General features: G+C 42.0%; 1 protein-coding gene across 4 annotated transcripts in view; it reads right to left on the bottom strand.

Annotated features, from left to right (window-relative positions):
• Positions 1-22,964, bottom strand: part of CDC42SE2 (CDC42 small effector 2) — a 92,513-nt gene that overhangs the window by 29,877 nt on the left and 39,672 nt on the right. For all 4 annotated transcript variants that reach the window (XM_075541506.1, XM_075541505.1, XM_075541507.1 and 1 more), the window contains one exon: positions 3,333-3,673. In XM_075541506.1, the coding sequence (XP_075397621.1) occupies positions 3,333-3,386 (54 nt within the window). In that variant the 5' untranslated portion in view covers positions 3,387-3,673. The remainder of the gene's footprint in view (positions 1-3,332; positions 3,674-22,964) is intronic.

Here is a 22,964-nt window from a genome sequence, read left to right as displayed (position 1 = left end):
CGATGGCAGTGTGTGTGTGTTTGTGTGTGTCAAGGATGCATACTACTACTGCATACTTCAAACCAAATATTCCTGAGTCCACAAGCTAGCTGTTGTTCCTTCATTACAGTAAGCTCATGACCCTCTTGTGTGTGTTTTTCTTTAGAAAGTCAAAAGGCTAAGAAATTGATGACCCTTTTTTGGTGTTATATTTCACACAAATGTATTATTAAACAATAACACAATACTGACTTGTTTAATCGAAAACTCAAGTTGAAAATGTGGGGAAGTGGGGGGTTTCCTGGGAGGTACTCTTAAAAATTTGTGTGAAAAGACAACTAGGAGATAATTTACAGGCAAGAACTTTCTGAAGCCTCCTTGTATATTTTTAGTGTCTCAAATTCATAATCCAAGCCTTATTATGCTTCTTAAATTCATAGTATGGGCCTTTCTATTTTAGCTTTTAGTGAGTAAGCCCATATACTACACACTTGAGTAGAATTTTCTCTAAAATATACTGGAAGTACTGGCAATAAATAAACCTTCAAGAATATGGCAATATAACAGGAAAACAAACAATGAAAACAAAAACCAAACTCACTGCCAGCAAATCAATGCCGACTCACAAGACATATCCTCTAGGACAGGGTATGATTCCCCTGGTGAGTTTCCGAGACTGTTTATGGGAGTAGAAAGCCCTGTCTGTCTCCCAAGGATGTCTAGTGGTTTCCAAATGCCAACTTCGAAGACTGCAGGTCCACTCAACCACTCCAGCACCAGGGCTCCAAGTATTAAAGAAGCATGACATCCAGGCCAGGTTTTCAGTCAGCTCACAGAATTAAAGCCCTCCTACCTCACATCACACAAATCAGTCACTACTCTACCTGGATCAAAGACATAAAAGCGAAAAACCAAAATGATAAAAACAGTAAAATAAAATAAAATACTGGGACGGTGAAGTTCCCTTTAAGGGAAACTTGTATATTATGAAAGAACTCCCAAAGTTAAGAAACCAACTTGATAACTAAGATCAACGTCTAGAACAAAGGATTATCAGCCACAATGTGGAGAAAGAAATCTGTAAAATAGACTCAGACACACAAAATCATTCAAATGTCAACAGGCAACTAAGTGAAAAAGGTAAAAACTTTTACGTATAAACGTACATTAAGTACATTAAGTAAGATGCTTAATCTTGCCAGTAATCAAGAGAACACCAATTAAACAACCTATGAGCTAGTCAAATGGCCCTTCTATACCTAATTCAGTATGTGATATATTTTTATAATTTTGGACGTCACACGACTGTGGCTATTGTCCCATTTTGGAGGGCATTCTCTACTAGTGGAGTCGAGTTAAGACCTGCTCTTAGTACAGGGTGTGAACCAAACCACACCCTTTGATTCCTAAAGGGGAATCTTTAAGACCCTACCTTAAAGGCACTGGAGACCCCAGCGTATGTTTTCTTGGCTGTATAATGCCACCAGAAAGTTCTTTCTATCAACTGGACAGCCTGTGACCTCTACTTCCTTACTCAGCTCTGGTAGAAGCAAGGCCTGTTGTGACTTTTGGGCATTTTTGGCTTCTGGTTCTGGACCCTGCTTTAGCTCACCCCTGCCTCACCTTCAGATCTTGGACTGATCAGCATCCCCTACCACATGAGATACTCCCTCAGAGTTTCATGGGTTCCTGTGGGATGCTGCAGCAAACTGCAAGAGCCCACTCACAGGAGGGTAGATGCCCAAGGCAAGAATGGGGGGAAATGGAGAATAGCATATTAAGAGTGGACATTTGGGACATCTTTAATCTCCAACTCCTTGTGATTAGTCTGGTATTAATTCTTCTAAAAGAAATAATTGCCACAATATAGGCAAAGTATAACCAGCAGCAGGAAAATAAATTATATAGCATATTTTTGTCATAAACACTGTGAAGACTTTAGAAATAACAAAGCAAAAATAGATTTATGTTTAAGCATGAAATAACCTGAGAGATACTGTTAAGTATAAACAATACATGTTTAGCATAAGCATATTTACTTGGAAACAATAAAGCCTACATATAATATTCAAATGCCTTGAGAGTATCAACCTTCCTAATGTCGCGACCCTGTCAAACAGTTCCTCATGTTGTGGTGACCCCCCCAACCATAAAATTATTTTTGTTCCTAATTCATAACTGTCATTTTCCTACTGTTATGAATCGGGCGACCCCTGTGAAAGGGGTATTCGACCCCCAAAGGGGTCACAACCCACAGGTTGAGAACTGCTAAGCTAGAGGTATATGTAACTAATTCTAAAAGTGATTTCACCTGGGTATGATTGAGGGGAGAGGACAATAAAGGGTTTTTCATTTTGTAAAGTTTTTCTTTTGCCTAGCCTGTATATATTTTCATAATAAAAATTCATTGCTATATTACATGTGCAAGTACATCTTTAAGTCTCATTCTTCTTTGATGTGTTACAAACAAAACACAAAAATCACCCAGCCACCCTAAGTGCCTACATTCTTCAGGGGAGTATAGCTGATCCTGGAGATACAGAGATAAATAAGGGTACAGCCGGTAGAGAATTCAAAAGTTGGTGGGAGCAACTGTTCCAGAATTAGGTGACTGACTACTAAAGGAGTTCTGTGCGGTAACAGCAAACGGACCCAAGAGCTGCGGGAATACAGAAGTATCTAAGTCAAGGGAAAGTTCAGGAAGATTTTAGAGGTGGCATCTGACCCAGGCATTTTAGAATGAGCAGAATGTGGATTTGGGGCTCATAGGTAACAGTATATGCGTAGATGAAAGGCACAGAATAGGACGGGTCTCAACAAGTCAGTAAGACCAATTAATATCTACGTGTCTTTGGGAAAATCCCATTCCAACTGTAAACACAGGAGTCGCAGTGAGGGGGCAATGACGCCATTCACTGAGACAGATGTAGGCAACCTGGCTGCCAGGTATTCCGCCCCATGATTCCCAGGCTGACTTAGCAGTTTCTCCTCAGGTGATTGTCTCCTTCCTGCCGTTCCCCTTACCCCCTCTGCCGAAGTTGTCCGCTTGGTGGAAGAAGGTATCGTTGCTAGTCATGCACAGTGGTCTAGCATGGTTGCTGACACATAGCATTTACTCAGAGAATGCTATTTTAATATACATTTATACCTTTTTCCTTCAGTTGTCAGTTGATAGTTCTACACTTTTGTATGTGTGAGACTACGTTGCTGCTTTCTCTCCCTTTGCTACAGCTGTTCAGTGGAACAATCTGTGACATTCCACTGCCTCCTAGGGTTCTAATTGTCAGTGTGAGAACCAGAACTCTCCATACTCAGCACCCCACCCCACTGCACACAGGCAACTTCGTACTTACAGGCTGGGGCTGCTCGGCAATACAGCAGTTGAAACACAGCCAGAATTCACTCATGGTCACAGTCCCGGGGATAAATAAGCACCAGGGAAGGCTCGGAACCTCAGCGCAGGAAGCTCTGAATAATATGCTCCGCAGTAGGATGAGTGTCCAACGATGTCAGAATAATAATTTTAGCACTTCACTTGAGTTTTTGTTCTTGCGATTCAGGTTATCTTAAGCAGTCAGTTTAGTAAAGAAGAGAGTTTCTCCTTTCTTGGTTGCTGGTCGCACGGAAACTTGTCTCAGAACTATCAGGAAGGCACAGAAATCGCTGTCTTAACCCAAAGCCTGTAAGTGGTAGTCTAGGGTGGGGAAAAAAAAAAAAAAGAAAAAGTTATTTATCCTTCAAGGCTTTTATTTTCTTAAACCTGGAATAAATTTAGGAGTAAATATTATTCAAAGAAGTAAACACTGTAGGGGGGAAGAAGAATCGGATTTTATTTTAAAAATCATTTTATCGGGGGCTCATATAACTCTTATCACAATCCATGCATACATTCACTGTGTCAAGCACATTTGAACATTTGTTGCCCTCATCATTCTCAAAACATTTGCTTTCTACTTGAGCCCTTGACATCAGCTCCTCATTTTCTCCCACCTTCCCCGCCACCACCCTCATGAACCCTTGGTAATTTATAAATTATTATTTTGTCATATCTTACACTGTCTGACATCTCCCTTCACCCACTTTTCTGTTATCTGTGCCCCAGGGAGGAGGTTATATGTAGATCCTTGCAATCAGTTCCCCCTTTCTACCCCACCTTTCCTCCACCCTCCCGGTATCGCCACTCTCACCACTGGTCCTGAGAGGTTCATCTGTCCTGGATTCCCTGTTTTTCCAGTTCCTACCTGTATCAGTGTGCATCCTCTGGTCTAGCCGGATTTGTAAGGTAGAATTGGGATCATGATAGTGTGTGTGTGGGGGGAAGGGGGGTAGGAGCATTTAAGAACTAGAGGAATGTTGTATGTTTCATCATTGCTACACTGTACCCTGACTTGCTTGTCTCCTCCCTGAGGCCCTTCTGTAAGGGGATTTTCAGTTGCCTTACAGATAGGCTTTGGTTCCCCACTCTGCACTCCCCCTTATGCACAATGATAAGATTTTTTGTTCTTTGATGCCTGTTACCTGATCCTATCGAAATCTTGTGATCACACAGGCTGGTGTGCTTCTGCCAGGTGGGCTTTGTTCTTGCTCAGCTAGAAAGCCCCTTGTTTATCTTCAAGCCTTTATCACCCCAGATGCTATATCTTTTGATAGACGGGCACCATCAGCTTTCTTCACCATATTTGCTTATGTACCCACTTTGTTTTCAGCAGTCATCAGGAAGATGAGCATCATGGAATGCCAGTTTAATAGAACAAAGTGTTCTTGCATTGAGGGAATACTTGAGTGGAGGCCCAATGTCCATCTGCTACCTTAATACTAAACCTATAAATATATGCACATACATCTATTTCCCTGTCATCATATATATTTACATATGTGCATGTCTGTATTTAGACCTCTATAAATGCCCTTTGCCTTCTGGTTCTTTCCTCTATTTCCTTTCACTTTCCTCTTGTCCCACTATCATGCTCAGCCTTCATTTGGGATTTAGTAATTCCTCTTGGTTACACTGCCTTTGATCAAGCCCTACCAGCCCTCTTACACCCTCCTCGCCACCGATTTTGGATCACATGTTGTTCCCTTGTCCCTGGGTTTGTTAACACCACTTGGGAATTTAAGTGAATATTTATTCAGCAAATGTTTTATGGTGCCTGTCAAGTGCTAGAGATATAACAGGGAAAGGAGACTGAAATCCTTGACTTCACAGAGCATTTTACATATGACAATAAATTAGGAATTATTTTATAAATGTATTGTCATGGATTCAATTGTGTCCCTCCCAGAATGTGTCAATTTGGCTGGGCCATGATTTACAGTGGTGTGGCAGTTAAGTAATGAACCCCTGTGACGTGATCTAATGTAATAAGCCAGTAAGAGGATTAAGGAGAGCATCGATACAAAACCTTTAATCCTAATCACAGCCTGATCTGCTGTAAAGGGCATTTCCTTGGGGCACGATCTTCAACCAAAGCTTAAACTCCATGCTGACTCCTAGTGACATGAGCGGACAGAGTAGACCTGCCTTGAGTGTCTGAGACTCTTTAAGGGAGTCGAAAGCCCCATCTTTCTCACATGGAGCTACTGGTGGTTTCAAACTGCTGACCTTGTGGTTAGCAGCCCAATGCATAACCCTTACACTACCAGGGCTCCAAAACCTCTCTCTATATTGAGAGATAACAGAAGTGGGCAGAGATCAGAGACTACCACCAAGAAAGAAGAACCTGGAGGAGAGGGAGGAGGGGGGGACAGGGGAGGGAAGGAGAAGGAAGAGGAGAGCATCCTCTGGACCTGAGCCCCCTGTACTGAGAAACTCCTAGAACCAGAGGGAAATTGATGTCAGATATATGAGGATCTCCATGGAATTCTGAGCCAACAGATGCTTGAGAGGAGGCAAGGGCTTTCCTCCTGAGCTGTGAGCCAGCAGATACTGGCAGGCTCCTAAACGATAAGAGAATAACTGATCTGTGAGAGCTAGCTACTTATGGTGTTTCCATTACTGCAGCTCTAGCTAACTCCAAATTGTTTTTTTTAAATATTACAAATCAGAACACAATGCTTACCACAGAAAAGCTTCTAATTTTAAGAAATACTGATCATCATTTTTATACATATACCTTTTTAGGACAGAGTTCCTTTGATTTCATGGCACAGCAATCAATCAACTGTAGATAATTAAGCAATGATAACTCATCATGGATCATTGATGTCACAGTGGCTAAACAAATGGCTAGTGGTTCAAACACATAGGTCCCTTCACATTTGAAAGAGCTGGTCACCTGACTAAAGATTCACAGCCTTGGGAACCCCCATTGCCACCTTATTCTGTCCAGGGTTGCTATGACATGGAATCGACTCGAACACAGTGGGTTTTATTTTTCAGAGCACATAAAAAACTATGAATTAAAAAATCACATTCAACACAGCAGAAAAGCATTCATAAGCTTAAGGTAGGCTGTGTGTGCATGCACACACGTGGGGGAATGAACTATTATCACTACCATAGGAATCGTTTGTGTTGGTCATGATACTTTTCGTCTCACTCTGGCCAACCAAGCCCAGCCACTCTGATTAGGCTCACATTAGAAAATCATGCTCCACTTCTCATAGACAAAATGGTTCTGCGGTAATAATTATGACAAGCAGAGACCAAAGAGAAGTCCAGATGATGGGCATTTCTGGGACCACCTCACATGTACATTTGAGGTTTGGCTTTATGAGTCAACAGTTCTCCCCTTTTGACCCAAAACTACTTTGAAGTGGGTTTCAATCAACCGCAGCACAATATAGCAGGCAAGTGCGAGGCTCAGAAGACAGCTGATAGAAGCTCAGAGGAGAAGCCAAGGAGAAGCTTGGGCTCCTCCTTACTATCTCCAAGTCAACATAGACTCAGAGCAATCCTCGATGGGGTTTCTGAGGTTGGGAATCTTCACAGAAGCCGAAAGGTTTCTCTTTCTGAGTGGCTAGGGGGTTTGAAGTGCTGACCTTGTGGTATGTCACTGCTGAGGGACAGCAGTATCGTGAGACACAAGGAGAGCCTGGGCGAGATCACTGAGGCACAGCAACACGAAATAATGGGTAGGGAAGAAGAAATCTATAAAAGAAACTTATGTATTATCTAAAAGAGATGGGGAAGGAAAAGCAGATCAATGTGCCACTGAAGGCTGCTTCAAGGAGGAAGTGGTCAAGAGTATCAATGTCAACGAGAGAGCAAAGATGGACGGAGACCCGTTCATCTGACATGGGGGAGGGGCTGTAAAATTACTGGATTTACAGGCTAAAAAGAATGCCAGCATCGAGTGATTAAGCCGTGCTCAGAGCAGTTGCTCGCCTGTGGTTCAAATGTTTTACAGCAGACTGGTACCTTGGTCATCCAGGGTATAGCAGTCTTCATGCAGCAGTATGAGGAGAAATCACGTGAACCAAAGGAAAGGTATCAACAAGTGTACATGATGTGTGCAGGAAGATATGGTGGGAGAGTGAAGAGAAAAGACATCCTTGAAATGAAAAGATCATTGCTGCCCCCACACCTCCAAACCAAAAACTCGCTGCCATCCGGTTAACTCTGAGTCATAGAGACTTCAAGGACAGAACAGAACTGCTCCTGGGGTTTCCAAAGCTGTAAATCGTTACAAGAGTTCAAAGCCTCATCTTTCTCCTGTGGAACAGCTGGTGGATTCGAACTGCTGACCTGTGGTTAGCAACCCAACACACAGTCCATTGTGCCACTGGAGCTCCTTTGGAGCCCAAAGACCTATTCATTTGATTATTCAAAGAAATCTAACATTTTGTCCCAAGTGGTAAAATGAAACCTATAAATCACATATGAAAAGCCATTCAGTCAATTCCACCTTATTGCGACTCTTTTTTGGATTTACAAAGCTGTCCGCAGAGCAGCTGGTGGATTTGAAAGACCAACCTTTCAGCTAGCAGCGGAGTCCTTCATATATTCTATGCTATGCCAGTGCCGATCAGCAAGAGCCATATCAGGGGCTAGCAGAACTCCAAACACCTGACGTGAAATAAAATGGACCCCTTTGCTTCTAGTCACCATCCAAAGCCCCGACTCGGAAGTAGGAAGACATGGAAAGGCGTTCTTAGAGTCACGGAGGTGAGGATCCTCGGTGACCGCACATGTACATGCGAGCCACGGCATACACCTGGGTCGTAGTAAGGCATGGGCTTAGAATCTTGATTCAACTAGAAGACAAGTACTCAAATCATAATCATGGGGAAAATAACATCTAAAAAATTACATTCTTAGATGAGTCAGTCAGGGTGTGATGTAGCACCGATGAAGAATACAGCTTTCCTCCAGTTCCTAAATGCTTCCTCCCCCCCCAACTATCATGATCTGAATTCTACCTTGCAAGTCTGGAGAGAGCAGAGATGTACACTGGTGCAGATAGGAGCTGGAGGCACAGGGAATCCAGGGTGGATGATACCTTCAGGACCAGGGGTGTGAGGGGCGATACCGGGAAGGTAGAGGGTGAGTGGGTTGGAAAGATGGAACCGATTACAAGGATCTACATGTGACCTCCTCCCTGGGGGACGGACAAGAGAAAAGGGGGTGAAGGGAGATACCAGACAGGGCAAGATAATGACAAACTAATAATTTATAAATTATCAAGGGATCATGAGGGAGCGGGGAGCAGGGAGGGAGGGGAGAAAAGAGGACTTGATGCAAAGGGCTTAAGTGGAGAGCAAAATGCTTTGAAAATGATGAGGGCAAAGAATGTACAGATGTGCTTTATCCAATTGATGTAAGTATGGATTGTGATAAGAGTTGTATGAGTCCATAATAAAATGCTAAAAAAAACTCCTAAAAATTTACATTCTTGCCATAGTTAAAAGTTCAGAACCTCGGATGTTCACTCTCAGTCAGAACGAACATTTCTTATGTCGCTCAACTCCCAACCAGAGTGCCACTCTGTCCACTGCAAGGGTAAATACCAGGAGGTTGATAAGATGAAGTAACAGTTAGGTTTCACTTGCTTCCTCCATCTAAGCTTATAAAAATAAGATTATATTCACTGTATCATTAATATTACTTTTGAGTTGCTGTTTAAAAAGTTTAACTCCATCGGAGGCAAAGACGTTGGCTATTAAGAAGTTATGTAACTACCAGATTTGGAATTAATAAGAGTGTTGATACAACACCAGAAATAGAATGTCACAGAATAATCTGTGTAGAAAATATTAAATGTGAACATCATTTGCTGTGTAAGCTCTCATGAAGCACAGTAAAATGTTTTTTAAAAGTCACATGAAATAAAATAGTCTAAAAATTCTATACAAGCAATTGTGTCTTTTTTTCCAACAGAAAATATTTCATGTCAGCACTGCTGCAGCATAGACAGCTATGAGGCAGCCTGCTCTCAAAGTCATCACCCAGTTTTCATCAATATTATAGTTTTCCATTTACTGTAAACGTTGGCAATTGTTTTTTCTTTATAAGGTCCCTTTACCAGAAGGCATGATCAGTTATTAACCTTACATTAGGAGATGTGTCTTCTTTTTAGCAGTATCCTACTGAACACTTAAAATTAATAAATTACTTTTAGTTTACAACCTATAATAAATGCTTCTTTTTACCACCCTTACGTTTTCCCAATTTAAATTTCCTTCTGAAATGGAGTGGAGCTATGTTTTAGTTTGTAAATTTAAAAGCATGTATTCTTCTGCTTCCACTTACTACCTTGGGAATAATGACATAATGCTTCCTGTTTCTTTAATATTTGTTTGAAGGCTGACTCTTTAAACTAAAATTAACCGCGTTTCTTTTTGTGGAGGCAAAAGAAAAAGAACATACAGTTTTTGTATGTACTTCCATCTGGAAGATACGCCTGCTGAAATGTTTTTTCAAACCAAGGTGCACTTTGCTACTCCTTGAGCTTACTAACGTATGCCTTACAAGGTATATACCTTTCGATTGACCTTGACAGTGATACCAGTACATTCTTTGGGGGTTTTTTTGGTTTTTGCTTTTTAAATATCAACTTCCTTTTGATCCCCGATAAGTGTACATACTTGGAACAGATGTATAAATAAACATCTTTAGAGAAATACTAAATTCTCCAAAAAAGATTTCAGCACTGACAGTAATAGATTAGTAGTTACTTTCATTTCTTAAAGTTGCCTAAAACATGTCCTCTTTCAAAACCTTAGGCTTCTTTTGGTTTGAATTTTAAGATATCAAAAGAAGTGTCACTCTGTGCTAACATCAACATCTAAACTTGGCTTTTACACACAGCTCAGCACATTCCACGCATTAATAAGGGGTCAGGCTGCTCCACAGCACAAGAGGCTGTTTCAAAAGCTCACAGCTTCACAGGATTTTAGAAATGGAATGGATATTCAACATAACATCAGGGAACTTAATTTTTTAATGAGAACACTTAAAAGCCAAATGGCTTGAAGTGAATTATCTATGACCACTTAAGCTAGTATTGGCAGGGCTTCCATGAATTGAAAGCCCATCATGAGTATGCGGAGAAAAGTGGAGTGGCATTATCTGAAAAGATTTTTCCAGTTACAATATTCATCAGCATCAACTCCCCTCTGCTCACTTTCCCCACCAAAATTAAATACTAATGATAACAAGCTTTTATCTTGTGTTGACAGTTTTGCTACTGAAAATGCAGCCCAGCTGCACGTCAGTAAAGTTGCTTTTAAGGTCAATGTCCAAAGAGACAATGGTAAAGTCTTAACTTGAAAAGCAGACAACGGGGCATCTCTTTTGCAGGGCCAATTACTTTTTTAACTTTTTGTTCTGTCTTTTAATCTGAAATACTTTAACTCATTTCAGATATTGATCATGTTCAGTTTGTTTGAAACAGAATCCGAACTTTAAAATATAGAATACCATGAAATAAAAGATCTACGGTACTTCTAATGTCATGCTTATTTTTAGCTATATTAGCCCAAGTAAGCAGCAAGCTCCAACATCCTCAGTGTTCTCAACCATAAAATGGATACCTGGACTGACACATTCACAGGCTGGCATGAGGGTTAACACAACGGCCTAGGTGAAGGCCTAGGATGTATTATACAGAACTATGCTTCGGATCTGCCTATGTGTGCACTCTCAGAATACACTGGCAAAGCAGGAGGAGGCACCACAAACATCTGATTTTTGCTCCAGTAAACAGCTGCCAGTTTCTATCCACCAAATGCAAAATCAATGATCAAGTTTTAATGACCAAGAAAGCTTACTTATAGTTGAATCAGCACTGTTCCAATGTAGCTCAAAGGAATCTTACGGTTTGTTGTGCAAGATCCCTTAATTGTTTTAAAGAGCTCCTAACTATGTACTTGTGTGTCCTATGTGCTCGGGCAGTTGCTGAACCAGACGGTTGGTTATCACTTATTCTTTGAAAGGACTATCATCTTTCCCATACTTTCATGCAGTCACACAGTACATATTTTTTATGTCAGGCTTCTTGTACCTTGTGTTTTTTGAGATTTACATATGTTAGTATGTGTTAGTAGTTCATTCCTTTTTATTGCTGAACAAAACCTCCTATATGTGTTATTAGGTGCTGCCAAGTCCTGAGTCACAGCGACTCTATACAAGACGGAAACACTCCCCGGTACCGTGACTTGCCCGCAATGTTATATCGGAACCCATTGTTGCTGCCACTGTGTCACTCCACCTCCTTGACAGGCTGCCTCTTTCTCACGAACCTAGTTTACACCAAGTGTGATGTCCTTTTCCAAAGACTGTGACGTCTCCCCTGATAACGTCCACATGACGTGAGACAAGTCTCGCCATCCTTACTTCTTTGTTTTAAATCATTTTACTGGGGGCTCGTACAACGTCCTCACTTCTAAGGAGCGTTCCTGTTCTACTTCTAGGACACATGTGTCAATGATCTCTGCCAACACGGTAACTCAAATGCATCCAGTCTTCATTACGCACAGTCCAGGTCTCACATGCACGTTCTGCAAGTGAGAAGACCGTGTTTTGGGTCAGGTGCACCTTAGTCTTCAAAGTGACATCCTTGTTCTTTAGCACTTTAATTTAAAAAGGTCTTGTGTAGCGAATTTGCCCAAAGCAATACGGTCTTTGAATTCTTGATTGCTGCTTTCATAAACACTGATTGCGGACCAAGAAAAAGTGAAACGCTTAAAAACTCCGATTTTTTCTCTTTTTGTCATGATGTTATCTACTGGTCCAGTTGTGAGGATTCTGATTTTGTTTACAGTGAGTTGCAATCCATACTGTCTTCTTACATTTAAATGTCTTTATTAACAAAGTATACATATTTTAAAAAACCAGTCAGCAAAAGGTAATTTTAAAACATCAAATTCCTGACCTATCCCTCTACATTCATGATTGAATTCTTTTGTTTCATCCATCAATAAAAAGATAATAAATGTTGCATATAATTCTTAATATGTAAACAAACCAAAAAGCCCTAAAAGTTATATGGTTGTTATTTTTTTTCCTGGAGTCTTTACAACGACTTTCCAACTTAAAATGTGGAGACCAAATTTCCCTAAAAGATTGCTAAGTACTAATATCTTCAAATGTTGTAGATAAGCTGTTGCATTGTAAGTTCCATTTAGTCACAATTTCATATAAAAAACACCACAGACGCAAAGTTTCAACCTTTCAAAGAACAGTAGACAAACTGTAAGGAAAACTGGACCATCACTAACCATGTTACCAAATGCACAAAATTCTGACAGAGCCTCAGAGGAGTGTGGTTCTAAGAAACAATTCTAACATGGGAAAAGAAGCAATTAAAAATGTTTAAGATAATTTAAACTAACATTTAATATGCTTTGTATTAGAAGGTATACCTTTGAAACGATTAGTACTTACATCCTGGCCCTGCTTGATACTCGCCCTCAGGAAGGGAACACAGAAAATATGGGTGCTATAGCAAAATGTAGTGAAAAAAGCAGATGGTGTGACTATCAGATAAAATATCATCTGGGGTCTTAAAGGCTTGTCTCTAAACAAACAGCCATCTAAGTGAGATGACAACTAAGTCCACATGGAAGAAGCACACCATCACCAGTCACTGAAGGATTGTAAATTGTATAATCCAAAATGGAAGGAGGGATTAGAATCAGAACCTAAATTGTTTGCAGAAGGCTAGGGGTGACAGTGATAGTCCATGATAGCCTGTAGGCACTACAGAGGAAAGAAGCCTCTGTGATCTCCCTCTCTCCGGAACAGAGGGATAGGAGCAAGTGGTTTGGAGATGAATATATAAGATCAACGGGATAGACCGGATGGAACAGTTAAACCGTTGCCAGGTGATCCCCCTCTCTGATGCATGCTAGATCTGATCTGGTTTTCAACTGTTTTTGTTTGGTATGGTTTGATATTTTTGTTTGTTCATATTAGGGTTTATCTGAAAGGTGTTATGTCATTGGGAGTCACCCTCCTAAGTTGTATCCAATGTTTTTCTGTATAAAAAACCAAGATTGGTGACCCTGCTGGGACAGCAAGTAGAATGCGGGTTTTGGGGGGCTGGGGTACAGTGTGGGTAGGTAAAAGGAAGCTGATGCCAGAGTCCAGGAAGAAAAAGAATGTTTGGAAACCGCTTGTGGCAGCAATTGTACAATACTGATAATATGATTGAACTATGGAAAGATATATGTATTAACTCCCAAGTAATAATCTTTGTTCAAGTTACTGTCTCAGAAACTCAGAGAGGCAGTTCTATACTACCTCCTGTAGGACATAGGTTGGAATCGACTTCATGGTAGTGAGTTTGGCTTTTAGTTTGGAGTCCCAACGAGTTTGATGTACACCTCTTCCAAGATGCCATTCTGCTCCATTATTGCCCCACTCCTCCCGAGCATATTCCCGCATACTCTTGGATTCTGCGATTTGCTGCAATGCCCACGGAAGGACCCAGACTTTGAGGAAACGTCTCACGGGGTTGGTGGGTGCTGTACAGTCCAAATCTGAAGGTCTGGCAAAGGTGAGTCAAATGTGGGGTCCAGAGTTCGAAGCCAACAATGTCCAAAAGTCATAACGTGTCTTCCACCAAAGCAGCCAGGAAACAGGGATGGCTTTCCTGGGGGTGGGGTGGGGTGGGGTGGGGTGAGTTGTTTCAGAACTGTACAGTAGTACCAGTATGTAAGTTCCATCCAGGGAAAACAGAGCATGTCTTCAGCCACGCCCTCTACTGAGGTAGAGTCAAATATGTCCCCAAGGAAACAAAGGGCGTGGCTAAATTCACACTCTAATCCCAGCCTAATCATGCCCATTAGTATGGCAGAGAATTCCCTCTAAAATGGGATTATAACCACAGAATTATATCACATATGAAATTATGGCTAGAAGGGACAGATTACACATTACTTCACTATAACTCAAGCCTTCCTTCATCTGGGGAGCTGGTGAAAATACTGACTTCTGGGCTCTTCCCCCCCAAAACTGTGATTCATTGGGTTGCAAATAAGCCCTGTATTTTTACCAGATCCCCCGGCTGATTTCAGTGATCAGGCAAGTTTGAGATCCGAGGCTTCTGCAAGCTGTCTAGTCTTTAGAAGCTCACTCAGCTTCAGCAGCCGCAAGTAAAGGTGACTGTGGTGAAGAATGTGTTGTGAGTGGGGTTTGTTTAACCCTTCCACAGCTAAGGCAAATTCACAAACATAAAAAGGCTTCTGTCCCAAACACCGGTGCCCTGCTCCAAGCCTGCAGCCCTCGCTCAAAGACGGGGCCAGCTGCATGTGATTTGAGTCTCCCTCTCCACAGTCCTGCCTATAATCCAAATCTCTCACGTCAGGTTCCTAAAAGGGTTCATGAATACCTCCAACTCTTCCCATTCCAGGGCTTCAACCTGTACCGCTTCCTGTTCTGGTTATGACGAATCACCCAATTTGTAAAACTTTTTAAAGTCTGTTCCTGTGTTAGTTCCTACGGCATGAGAGAACCATTTCAGGTAGATTCAAGGCCCTGAGTCATAGGTAGGTAATAGTGAATTGGACATTAGCAAGTCTGGTTGGTTTGTACTAGTAAGAATGGGATGAGGTGAGATCCCCTTCTTAAAAATGTTCCCAGAGCTACTAGAAAGCTCGCATCAACAAGAATTGATGGGAAAAATCCTCCAGGACAGATGAGACGCGCTATGGAGTCCTAGTGCGACGTGGCCTCTTTCTTCTCTACTTCATCAAGGCTGGACGCTTACTTCCATCAGGTAAATCCTCTTTACTTTCCTGGTTAGGTATTTTGCCCGTTTTCCACTTGCTCCCAGTTACAGACAACTGTGTTGCCCAACAAAGATGATGTTACAATCCTGACCCACGGTACTTGCAAAGATACTATGTATTCACAGGTCTTTCTGGAGTGGGGGAGACATACTCCTGTAAAACTGATGGCCTTGTAGAAAAGGAGAGACACACACACAGGGAAGGTGGGCACCAGAAGGTTTATCTACAAGCCGAGGAACATCAACATTGCCTGCGGCTTCCAGAAGCTGGAAGGAACTAGGAAGGCTCTTCCCAAAAGGGACTGCGGCCTAGCTCACACTTTCGGATGCATTTTGAACCAGTGTACCTGAAAGTCAGTTTCTGTTCTTTGTGATACTTTGTTACTGCAACCTTAACAAACCAAGACATTCTCCCTCCTCTCCTTCTGTTGCATTAGCACCCCCAGCCCCGGCTTCCCTTGAACATTTATCCTGGAAAAATACCCCTCTAGGTGTATGGTTAGGCTGATGAACCGGCTCCAGTTAATGATATATAATGAAGAGCCGGAAGGATCAACTATAAGTTCACTTTTTCATTTATGTGTTGAAGAATCTTTCCTGCTGCTGCCTCTCTGGGCTGTTTTTTCATAAGCAGGATTATGTGACAGTCTGGAAACTCCTCCCTCTCCCTCCCTTTCACTGATCTGACCTTCCTCTTGGGCAGGGGTCCTTGAACGTTTTAAACACTGTCCCTCAGACCCGTTGGAGGGCCGGACTATAGTTTAAAAAACAAACAAAACTATGAATAAATTCCTATTCACACTGCACATACCTTATTTTGAAGTAAAAAAAACAAAACGGGGCAAAAACACTTGGCAGGCCAGATAAATGTCCTCGGTGGGCTGCATGTGGCCCGCAGGCCGTAGTTTGAGGACGCTTGCTCTTGGGTATCTTGTCATTGGTGGCAGTTGGGAGGGCATGACCAGGATCTGGGGGCCTTCAGGAAGCCACGCTGGCTGGCAGCTGCAGCTCCTCCAGCCACCCAAGTGGAAGAGAACCACAGAGAAGCAGTGGGCGATCAGACGGAACTGGACTAGGAGCCCAGTTTTTGACATTATACACTGACATGCTGTTAAAACAATTAGAATGTGGGTCTTTCAGAACACCACCACCCACCCCTGCCCATATTCCCTTTCACGGTCATACCCAGATAATTATAATTTTTGGTGAAATCAAATTTCATTGTTTATATTATTATGACTGCCCTTGCCGAAACAAGTTGCATGTTAAGATTACCTATCCTTTCTTGAATAATCTTTTGCTTTCCTTGCAAGTTAGTTAATAACTGCTGAGATTTTTGCATTTGCTTAGTTTTTCTATGACTGCATATCAAATCTGCCAAACACTGTAATTAGATCTGCAAAACACCTGTAATTTCCAAATACCCCAACATATACGCACATGCATGAGTGCAGATTTTCTTTTGGCTTTTTCCCAGAACCCCTAGTCTCTGACTTCAGTCTCAACCAGCTGCTCACCAGGCATGCTCCTTCAGTTCCGACCCCAAATGCTTTCTGAGATGGGTATCTTCCTCTTTTATTTCAGTCTCTCTGTAGCTTCCCAAGAAGCAGGGCATGGAAGGAAAGTGTTGGCATTCCTTGCCTGTGGATCTGCTGGATCATTTGGTTGAATATACACCAGGCATTTGAAAATTGTTCTCTAGATTCGAGAGACATGGTTTTACTTCTGCTGGATTCCAGGTTGCTGCCGCGGAGTCTGGGGACATCCCAATGTTCTTTTTCTCTGTGTGTGCACTACTTGCCCCTGTCTGGAAGGTTGAAAGATATTCTCTTTATCCGTGGAATGCTTCAATTGCACAGCTGTGACTTGGTGTGGCCCTTTATTGTTAATTGTGGGAGGCACTGGATGAGCCCTTTCAAATTGGAGAATGCGAAAACAGAAGAGAAACTCCCACAGAGCCTTCACCCAGATCCATTTATCGTTAACAGAATGTCAATATTAAGTCTTTATTCAGAGGTTAGCCGAGTATGAAATTACTAGCCGACAGCGTCTTTCCTTCCGTCCTTTGCAGATGCTGTTCTGACGACTGCCGAAAAGAAGGCAGCTGCAAATCTGATTTCTGATTCTGAAGATCCTTGCATTTGGCTTTAGTTTCACAAGTTGGTTTCAAATTTATTTTTAATTTATGGAGAACTCTCTTCTCCTGCTGCCAATATGCTATTTCTCCCAACTATAAACGCCCCTCCCCATACACAATTACTTGATTTTTATTTCAACATCACATTTTTAAAAGATCCTAACAAGTTCTATTTGCTTCTTTTTCAAATTCACTCCAGAGGTTCTTAGTATCCCCCGTATACATTTTACATAGACATATTTTATATACTATTCCATATTGTATTGTAAATTATTAGATCCATTTTGCTTCTTATGCTTTCTGGTTTGCTAAGTCTTCCACATGTTAAGACTATTTTCTTATAATTATTTTAATTGACTAAAACTGGACCAACTAAGTTCAAATCCTGGATTCTCTCATTAGCTATTACTTAGCCTCACTTTGCTATTATACATAAAATGGAGAGTAGAATAAAATCTCAGCTCAAAGCTTGGTGCGATTAAATGAATAAATTAAAATTTAAAGAGTAAAATTATTTTTGGTACATAATTATGTTTATAAATACAATTAAATGTACATAATACTTGTACATAGGTATGTAGAAAGGGGCTTCAAAAAGTCTGATCTTTTTATTTCAAGTTTTCATGGACTTTTAAAAGTTTATATATATGTATACACTCGTACACACCCCAAATGTGTTAGGCAGCTTAGCCTAGGGAATTGGGAAGTTCATTTACGCATGCCCAGGAGAGCCAGCATAGGACAAAGCTGGATTTTCCCGCCAGTGGGCTCAGAGATGGGCGTTACACCTGGAGCAGCCCACCTGGGCCAGGTGATTGCAATTCAGCCAATGGGATCGACTTTGAAAAGGCAGGGACCGGAAGGGAGAGGGTCTTGCTTGGGTGGTCTGGTCGTCTTCATGGGAGGAGAGAGATCCGTGCGTGACCCGGAGCAGTCTCTGCCAGGCCACATGGTCAAAGGAATCCTATGGGTGCCGCGTAAAACCTGAAGCTTCTTTTAACTCTCATTAAATTCACTTGGATCACGAGCCCGGCTCCAGCGTGAAATTTTTTTGCGCGGAGCCAAGGAGTGAGGTTGGAATTTAGGCCGGAAAGAGACCTTATAAATCTACTTCCTTTGAGTCGATTCTGATGGTAAATTAGAGCTTAACTGTTGAGATAGGTTTGCAGAAGGTTCTAGTTTTACAATGGGAGACCTACATCCATGCTGAGTCTCCACACAGATTCAGACTCCATAGAGCTTGCTCTATACTGACTGATGAATGTAAGACTTTGCCCTCAGGGAGGCTGTTTGAACAAGGATTACTACCACTCTCCTAGCCAGTCCAGGGAGGGTTAGTCTTTCCTTCTGGGATTTGTCCTCATTGGAAAATGGGGTACTGTGGCCTCGTGGTCATGAGCCATATTATAACCATGCTGGTCAGACGGCCTTGAACCAATTAATCTGGTACGCTTTCTTAAGTGCAAGACGGCAGGCATCCCAATTATGGTCTCTTCCTCATTTCTGTAGCTCCACCTGCCACTGTGATAAATTGATCTTCAGCACACATGATTTTGAGACCATTTCCTTTGTGTTTCATGTCCTATTTAAGTAGCTGCGTGTGTGAATCCTTAGATACCATATGGGCTCGTGCCGATGGTCTCCCTCATCTGGGTGATTCGTTTTTATTGTTGTCTTGTCGTTGTCCTGTGTAAGACTTAATAAATGGGTCTCCATGCATTACATTTGAATTTGGGGTCTTTTTTTTTCACCTAAAACAGAATGGTATAGTTGGCAGGATTTGAACCTATGTGGGGAAAGGGGCTCTCTATAAAATGTATTTAAATCTGGGTTCTCTCTTGTTCCCTAGAACAACTAATAGTGAACCTACAGGCAAAGCAGAGCTTCTCCCCTCTGGGTTACAAGGCTATAAATCTTTATGAAAGCAGACTGATACCATGTTTCCCCCCTGGAGCTGCTGATGAGTTCAGACCACTGCCCTCTTGGTTAGCTGAGTGCTTTAGACAGTGTGCCACCACTCACAGTATGATTATATCATTGTTGTCACTATTATCATTTATCATTTTCTCTCTCCATCCAGAGCCCAAGTCAGTCAGTTTCCCCTGTACAAAAATGATTTCATCTCTTAGAATTGACATTTAATAAGAGAAAGTGAAACAGATCAGTATTAAATCATAGGAAAACACCTACTGATGCCAATTAAATTATTCACTTGGACAGCAATGGGATCTTTTCAAGAACCAGTCTAAATATACACTTAATTTAAATGTCTAAGGCGTATACTAAAATTAACACAAAAATTTTCACAGTAAATAGCTGGCTGAATAAGTAGTCCTAACTGAGATGATCTATTAGCTATTACTTGTGATGGGGGTGGGGCATGGGCAAAGAATAAAAACCATCCAAACAGTAAACTGCATTTGGTAGGAGGTCTTGGATATCAAAGGGTTGTTTTAGAAGGGAATGCTTGTTCAATACCTAGTTACTGCCTGGAATGTCTGCCAAGTTGACTTTGTAAAAGCAAGGATGCGAAGAGGTAATTAAAAGGCTGGAAGAATGAGAACTATGTGTAATTCATGCCTTTTGGTCAGGCATGGCGTCCCTTATCAATCCCTCTGGGACCAGAAAGTCAGCCGAGCACACACTGCAGGCTTTTATCTGGGTGTGGAACCAGGTACGGTGGAGGCCTGGCTTTGTTACAGTGTTTCAGATTCATCCCCAGAGAGGATTAAGATCACCCTGATTGACATTCAGTTTCTACCTGCTTTGTGGCAACTGCCTGAGGGACTTCAACTTGATGGTTTCCCCTAAACAATGAGTTGTTTTCAGCTGCCATTATTCTTTAACTGGGAGAAACTTTTAGAAGGTTAACTTGTGACTACTCTTTTAAAGTGCTCTCTGGGTTGTTTTAAAGTTTCACCATTGCCACACCCATCACAAGGCTTGTACCACAGTACATTAAAGTGCCTATACTATAGGTCCTATATCATAACAGCACACAGATATTACACAAGAAGGGCTAACTTGTTATTAGGTTATCAAGTTGCTTTTCTCAAGTCTAAAATCAGAGTTTATCTACCATCTGACATAATATGTAAACTAAGTTTAAACTGCCTCAAAATTTTTCTTCTGAAAGAGATTTAGAATGCCTTGGGGGGGCTTTTCTAAAAATCGCATGTAAAGCTAATAGCTGTAAGCTCGCATTCGAGCTTGCAGTGGAAGTAATGTAGAGTCTTCCGGGCCCTTTCCTGCCATTGTCAAAAGCTTGGCCCCTGGCAACATGTCTTTGAAAACAGATTCCTCTCCTAGCCAGTCCAGGGAGGGGCAGTCTCATCCTTAAGGAAGTTTCTCCAGGGCAGGCCCTTAATGGAAACTGGGTACCAGGGGAGGAAGGGTGGTGGTGGTGTTAGGTAGCTTAGCCTAGGGAATTGGGAAGTCCATATACGCATGCCCAGGAGAGCCAGCAAAAGACAAAAGCTGGATTTTCCCGCCGGTGGGCTTGGATGGGTGTTACACCTGGAGCAGCCCACCTGGGCCGGGTGATTGCAATTCAGCCAATGGAATTGACCTGGGGTCGTTCACCACACCTCCCCTGGGAACCCTTAAAAGGCAGGGACCGGAAGGGAGAGGGGCTCTTGGTCTTTTGTCTTGTCTTGCTTGGGCGGTCTGGTGGTCTTTGTGGGAGGAGAGAGATCCTTGTGTGTCCCGGAGCAGTCTCTGCCAGGCCGCATGGTCAGAGGAATCCTATGGGTGCCGCGTAAAACCTGATGCTTCTTTGAACTTTCATTAAATTCACTTGGATCACGAGCCCGGCTTCGGCGTGAAATCTTTCTCGCGTGGAGCTAAGGACCGAGGCTGAGATTTAAGCCAGAGAGAGAAACCTAACAGTGGTGTGTGATTCCCTGGCCAGGGGTGGTTCAAGGGCCCTAGAACCAATCCTGCAAGCTTTTCTAATCTGCTGTAGTAGAGGTCACCGCTGCCAACCATGGGCCTGCTCCCATTCCTGTAGTCCAGCCTACAACTGTGATGAATCGATGTTGTCAGTCATGACTCTGTGACACGTTTCTTCCGTTTTCCATCTTCTCTACTTGCTTACCTGGTCGTGAATCCCTGGGACACCAATGTGGTTGCGACAGAACAACAGCTCAAACAGAGCAACTGTGACGATGGCTATCTGTGGCACACAGGGATGCTGAGGAGGAACTGGCTAGACAGCACCTAAAACCCCACAGGTGTTATTGAGTGAGCAGCTCAGACAGCGTTGGGGCTTTAGAAATAGACTACAGAGGTAGAGAATTTCAACATCCATTGTTTGAGGGTGGTGGAGGGGATACATTAGCTCAACTCTATATGCAACTACAGCCTGCTTTGGTTTCTGGAATGCTGCCGAAATCTTGTCTCCTAGGTCTTGTTGCCATGGGGACAGCTGCATAATCAATTCTTATTAAAATGTACGTCTTTGAAATGCAGGCCTATGGGAAGGGGACATACAGTTCATCATCTTTTCTCAAAACTCACAGTGAGGACTAAAGACCTTCACGCTACACAAGCCATTGCACCAACACCCTCTACCAACTCCACCAAATAGTTTTACATACTTAAATGAAAACAGCCCCAAAACAGCAAGCAACCTCAGTCTTCCATGATTTATAATACTCATAATAATGCCATCATAGGTTACAGCTGGCTACTCATACAATGGCATATCGGAATAATCTTTAAATAGGCACTTGCAGGAAACCGTAGGCTCTTCTGAAATAATTTCAAAAAAGTACTCAAAATGTAAAACATTTCATAAGCAATTAATTTTGCACGACAACACACTGGTTCCTAAAATATTCTCTGGAATGTAGAAAAACATATGAAAGGCCAACTTATACTTTTTCCACCTGTTACTAGGATCTCACGTGCTGTTTGTTCTCAGGATAAAAATTCCCAACAACTTGACCTGCCCCTTAATGGACAATTTATGACTGAATTAATCCTGTCAGGAAAGTCAACACAAAACTGTTGAGGCCATGAAGGTACTATTTTCAATTAAAAAAACAACCTGAGAAAATAGTCCAATGTTACTAAAACATTATTTTTAAGCCGGCATGTTGTTGGAATCCTTCAACATCACTAGTCACTGCCATCAAGTCGATTCCAACTCAAGTAATCCTATCGGTCAGGGTAGACCTGCCCATGGGTTTCTGAGACTGCAACTCTTTAGGGGGAGTAGAAAGCCCCCTCTTTCTCCCTCCTTTCTGTTCCCTAGGAACCTTGGTGGCGTAGTTGTTTCAAGTTGCGCAGCGACAGTTACAGTTTAAGAAATTCACAGGGCTGTATGCTGGTATTTCCATTGAGAATCTGAAGATGCAATCAACACAGTACTTCAAAGAAGCAAAGCAGACTGAGAAACAGATCTAAAAAGGGACTGCATAAATAAAATGCTTGTTAAAAACCCGAGTTTCACCATGAGAGATTCTAATGCATTGATAGAGGTGAAAATCAAGAGGAATTGGTTTAATTTTTTAAATCAAGTACCACCATGATTTTAACCCTGATAGGTCATTTATCACCGTGGTACAACTCCCAAGATACAAAAGAATAAACTAGGAAAATTTCATTTCCTTTCCACCATCAGCCCTTGGCACCAACTGTCCTCCTTGGACACAACTCACAGCATTAGCTTG

Source organism: Tenrec ecaudatus, chromosome 2, assembly GCF_050624435.1.
Source record: "Tenrec ecaudatus isolate mTenEca1 chromosome 2, mTenEca1.hap1, whole genome shotgun sequence".
In the NCBI taxonomy this organism is placed as follows: Eukaryota; Metazoa; Chordata; class Mammalia; order Afrosoricida; family Tenrecidae; genus Tenrec; species Tenrec ecaudatus.
This window is presented reverse-complemented; position numbering and strand designations above follow the sequence as displayed.